Genomic DNA, 6,000 nt, shown 5'->3' on the forward strand with positions numbered 1-6,000 from the left:
CTGGCCAGCTTGTTTTCTAGAAACGTGGCAATACCTCGCCTCTTCTTTGGCTCACAGAACAGCAGCTTCTCTCTTCTAATAGTACCTGTGGAGTCACAAAGGGTTTCATTACTATACAAGTCCCAAATCCTACTCATAATCCTGGGATTAAAATGGGTCCATAGTATATCAGCCCTGTGAAACGCTCCATCCTAACAGCCTTCCTAATCATTCAATAAAAATGTATGGTGTATGATATCTGTAGGACATATGCAAATCAGCGTCATCTTCTCGACCAACACCATTGCTTCATGGGATTTATGAAGTATACAGTTAAATACGATGTTTAGAATGTAATCACACGTATGAAACCTCTTTGAACCAAGGAAATATTTCTAGAGGAATCATTGCCAGTATCTTTACTTACATCAGGGACCATGGAGGTCTTAACAATGGTCCTCAGATTTTACAGTTCTAGATCCAGACATATCTTAGAAAACCTCGAGACATTAACATTTAAAAAACAAGGAGTTTGCCAACATACTTAACTATACAAGGCAAGCACTGCAGAGCTGTAATCATGGCAGACAGTGAGCTATACAACTGTCATGTCACAACAGGAGTGTAAGATGTCCAAACTATGGGAGTACATTGTGGCGCCAATAAGATATGCTGTTTTTATGTCACACATGCAAGCACACGGGCAGCTTATCTCCAAGTGTTTATTTCTAAAGAGCTGTCCCACGTGGCTTAAACAAACCACACACTGTTGTAGCCCAGCAGCTGTGCCAAATGTTTACTACCTTCAACCTTGTTTCAGGAAGAGATACACGTTGCATGTGCAACACAGGTGCAGTTAAAGCTTTGTACCAAGGTAATCCTGAGCCATGCAATCATGCAATACATAAACAGGCATCAGAATGCATTGTAGCTGGCAGCAGTGACTCATTACCAACTTCCAAGGTGAATTTCAGTTCCATAAGAAAGTTAAGATGATCTTGGGAAAACGGTGGAGGGGCTCTGGACTTTCTGGAAGGCGTTCCCTTTTATATCAGGCCTGCTTAAGATAAGCTTGAACAGATTTGGTTACTCTTAATAGCCACAGGGATGTAGTAGTCATGTGGCATACATCAGTATCAGTGAATTCGCCAAACATATTTTACCATTTGATTGGATACTGTATAGTGCTGCAAAGATGGACAAAATACAAGGAATGAAGAAAGTTAGCCTACTGAACTTAAACTGTGATATTTAACAAAGAAAAAAACATCACAACTTCAGAGGTAAACACAACCTTTAACCTATAGATATGGCTGAGGGCGATCTACTGGTGTAACAGACCTGGCAACGGTGGTGTAATGTCCCAACTCAAATGTCATAACTTATTACAATAAAATAACTATTTTTTTAATTTAAGATTATATGAACTGTCAAAACTAGACTGTAATAAGAAAATGGAGACACTTTATATGGAGGGACTACAAGCATCATCGTGGGATCATATTACACTTTTACCTGTTAGGTATGTACTAAGTGTATAGCTCCATGAAACTATACCATCCAATTAGTATGTGGCAGTGACAATACTGAGATGAGATTTTAAACAATAAAAGCAGCGATGCTCAAACAAAACCTGCAGTGTGAAAAAAAGAAGGGCCATAGTACATAGGTAACCAGGCTTGCTATGAAGAAATAGAAAGTTTCCATTATGGAGGAAGCTCCCTTCTGGAATTCCTTAAAGGAATCTGACCAACACAAACACGCAGAAGAGGCCCTTTCTGACTCTGTAGAGTACGAAAGGTCAATCACAAGTATTAGAAGTAGCATTCATGGAAGGGCATTCACTGCCAGACTTCTCAGAAGTCAAAATGTACTCAAGATGGTTTGGGTGGTGACCATGGACACAAACACATAGAAAGAGCCAGAACAAGAGATTCCGTGGCACATTCTGCTACGCTCCGCTGGGCACCCACAAACTCCAGGAAACTGCACTGCTGCCTACTTGCAGTGTTTCAGGGAACTAAATCATTCATTGGATAATTGCACGTTGAACTGGCTGCATTTATGTAGTCGGAATTGACACCAAGGGGTTAAAAATTAAAGCAAAAACATAATTACATACTTTGTGGAAAGGCACCACGTTTGAAAGACTCCGTGCAGATGTTTGCCTACAACATTTAGGCGCTGTCGTGCACTCCCGAGCCAGCAGGATTATGCATTAACAACATTTTAGGGCAGTAAGCAATACATTAATTTTGCTTTCATTAACACACTGCAAGCTCTAACGGTAAACTGCCTAAATGCTCTATCAAAAGATTAGTTTGTGGCAGAAGTACTTTCAAATACATATTAAGGACCACACACATTTTCACGATAGGGGCAAATTAAGCGAACATAACATTCATCATCACATTCAATCCCCGCTGTTGGCTACAGAATGTTCAACTCCCAAAAAACCTCTCCTTGGAAGACAGACACAATTACAGCGACATCTTGTGGACTATCAGCCACAAACACGTCATACTAGTGCAAGGAAAGATTCCTTTTCGAATCAGTTGACAGAAAGAAATGAGATGATCTTTAACTACATTTCAAGTCCCGAAACTAGAAAGTTAGCTTACTTAGTGTTTTTGTAAGCAGGGGGGAAAACACTATTTTTATTCACTCAAAAGAAAATTAGAGTCCTGCGTGTGATTTAAGCAGAGGTGAGGTGAGACATCTTCCAACATACTGGAAGATTTCCATTTCAACTGTATTGGTAGGAATGCTCTCGATTTGCCCCTCTCAAATATACGATGTGGCCAATTTTTAAGAGGAAGATATAGCTTCTCTCCAAGAAAACTAACAATAACGTGAACTGTGAAAGTAAAGACAGGCCTAAGGAGGCATATAGACACCTTGTTAAATAAATTTCAATTGAACCAAATATGTCCTTAATTTGAGCATAGGCGTGGTTAAGTAAAAAAAATAAAGGTATGGTTCAGAACTCTTCAATGTCTATCATTAAGCTAGGTCCACTGCTGAAAGAAGCATCATGTCTGACACGAAAGTCAAGCCCCCAGCTCAGGAGCCTGCAATGTGCTGCATGAATCTAGTCCCACAGCATTAGCTATCCAATACCTAGCAAGAAAAAGAGTCACAGCTTGGAGGCCTTCAACCCCGCAACACAGTGCAGTCTATGGCACTATATTCAACACTGGCACTTCCAATGTAGACATGCAGAAGAACGCCAGCTGCCTCCTAGCTGGGACAAGTTCCATAGAAAGCCCTTTGAGGCACTAACCTAAACTCTGTAATCTCAGAAATCTAACTTAACGACTATACCTCAGTGTGAGATTGAAAAAAGTAGTTTTTTTAACCCAAAATAGCCCTCACTTTTTTCTGCTTTTCTAATTTTAACATACGAGAGAAGCGAGCCAGTTCAGGGTAAATCACATTTCTGAGATGAGCAGCATCTGTCATCCTAACATGCTCCAATTTTATAATTACCTACATTTGAGTGCAATGGAGTTTAGCGGTCAATAACTTAAAAAGTACATTAGTTGTCTCAATAATTGATACGTTACAGTTCTTCATGTACTTGGCTCACTGCAAGTTAGGTGATCAGTGAAGTCTATTTAAAATCTCATCAAAACGAGTGACACATCAAGGTCATGTTGAAATTCCTTAAGTGAAATGGGATACTAGAGGTGCCAATTGGAAAGGGGCATATGCAGTTTAACTAACATACTTCACTTCTCCAATCACCTATGTTCCCCTCACGGAACACATTGTGAGACAGGTTAGAGATTACTTTGTTGTGCAACTAAGATATCCGTTTCTACCCCACACTTTTATGCACCAAGTGAGAAGTTACCCAACAGTGAGGATTACATGTGGTCCATTGGGGTCACATGCTCAAACAGTTAAAATGCATTCAGAAGTTTAAGGCAGACTGCTAAATTTCGGATTTATAGTCACAAGTCACATAGATCGCAAACTATCCACTGACACAAGTGCATGACTAACTAGCTGGTGAGGGGCATTTGTAGACCAGTTGATAGGCATGCCTCACTTAGCAGCTGACAAGCAACTCAAAAAAGCCATACAATTTGTAGTGAGCACTATAAAAAAGTGTAATAATTATCAACATTCAGATAAATGTGATCATAGTGGTTAGCTGCCATAATTATTGATACCACTGAAAAAAGGAGACGGGTTCCACAACGATATGCATTGGTCAGTTACTCACCACCAGTGCGAGAAAGCACAGCTGGATAACTCACTAAAGAATGCGCACTGCTGGTTAACAAAATGAGGTATTCCAGCTGCCTGGGACTGACAGTTGGCAGCGGAGTGTTCGCGAGGAGATGAGGACAAGCCTACCACACCTTCATCCTCACATTCCCATCGCAAGTCACAAGAGAGGGCCTAATATGAAGCTCTGGAACTAAATGAATGCAAAAGCTACACGACAGACTTAGAGGAACTTAATACGGCCCTACAGCACATCACGGTCCAAACACTAAACCTTATGCACTGAAAGAATCCATCCAAAGAAACCACGTGATTCCTAGCGTATGCATCACTGCACCCTGCGTGCGGAGATCTCGAGTTGATCTACATTAGATGCGACAACCTTGCCCAGTTTTCTCTTTGTTTCCGGACACTTTTAAGTCCTGCATTTATCATGTAAAAATTAGAACTACCGGCACCGGAATTGTACTTAATGAGGGAGATACGCCCATCTAGGGCAAACTTGGGACCTCTAATTTGTGCATGTGGGACAGCACTTAATGCCTCAGACAAACATACATTAGCGGGAGCGTTTCTACTATACACGTGATACGTTTACAGAGTACACAAATATAAGGATCATAGCAGCATACTGTTTAGTAAAAGACAATAAAACGAGAGGATGAACTATATCAGATGTAAGCATGTCTGTTATTTTAAATGGACACGAGGGAGATGAGTACATTGAAGTATTCCACTTACCTCCTCAACTGTAAGAGGCATGCAGATCCTGTACTCCTTCAACAACATATTCCTCCTCCCTTTAAGGGGGAAAAGACGAAATTCTTATCAAAATCAGGGCTGTGTAGAAATAACAAGATGACACTTTAAAACCAGCTCAATCCAGAAGCAACCAGGGGAATATGATACCATCAGCCTCTGCCTGCATTGAAACCACTATCCAAGGAGGGCTGACCCAGCGGAAAAAAATATATAAAAATATAACAATCTTCAGTCCTTCAGGTCATGTGAGTGCAACCCAAAAAATGTGAAAATAGAAACAAACGTGGCTGTTTCTGGAAACAGTATTGTGCAAGAACTGGCAGATGAGTCAAAAGTAAAGACTGTGTAGGAATGTACTTCAAAAGGACAGTTTTGCAGCCGCCACGGAGTTCATTTTGCGCAAAAAAATGAAAATGTAAATTGTTTTCCGAAATAATAGACCGCTTTTTAAGTCTCGGTTAAAAAGGAAGCATGGGCTGTGTGGCACTGATGTGATGTCCCTGCACACACAAAAGGAGGCGAGGCTTGGCTTTGCTCCCCTAAGAAGCGGTACAGACCCCTACAGCCTCTGCAGCAGCTCTGCCTGCTGTTTGAGTCTGCGCTCTGTGTGCATGTGTGTTCTGTTGCAGAATAGAGTCGCTCAAGGAGCGTGTGCGCGCGCACCGTAGAGCCGGTATCTTCCCTCCCGGTTCTACTCGGGGTGTGTGCATCCGCGCGAGGACAATGACGCAGGGTAATACGACGCGCGCGCACCGCCTGGTTCCTGCTGGTCGTGACGGAGGGGAAAGGGGAGGTCTCCTCAGCCTAGGCGACGGTCTGCTGCCGTGACGTCATGAGGAGGGCGAATGGGCGCAAGGTTAGCGGTGGGAGGTAGTAGTTGCGAGTAAGTAAAATGGCCAATGGGAAATTTCCGCGGCCAAGAATGTGGAAAATTCAAACCTAATCTTTGTCAGAAGGAGAGGCCATGAAGTGTCGGCCTGGTGATGAGCTGCCTGTGGAAAACGCGCTTTGGAGGAATATTTA

The 6,000-nt window shown here is 42.0% G+C and overlaps 1 protein-coding gene across 1 annotated transcript in view; it reads right to left on the reverse strand.

Moving 5' to 3' along the window:
- Positions 1 to 5,718, reverse strand: part of PITPNC1 (phosphatidylinositol transfer protein cytoplasmic 1) — a 1,164,518-nt gene extending 1,158,800 nt beyond the window's left edge. Inside the window, exon 1 of the mRNA XM_086930932.1 lies at positions 4,957 to 5,718. Coding sequence (XP_086787058.1) covers positions 4,957 to 5,004 — 48 coding nt within the window. The 5' untranslated portion in view covers positions 5,005 to 5,718. The remainder of the gene's footprint in view (positions 1 to 4,956) is intronic.
- Positions 5,719 to 6,000: the final 282 nt, after the last annotated feature.

This window comes from Lissotriton vulgaris, chromosome 7 (genome assembly GCF_964263255.1).
Source record: "Lissotriton vulgaris chromosome 7, aLisVul1.2, whole genome shotgun sequence".
Taxonomy (NCBI): domain Eukaryota; kingdom Metazoa; phylum Chordata; class Amphibia; order Caudata; family Salamandridae; genus Lissotriton; species Lissotriton vulgaris.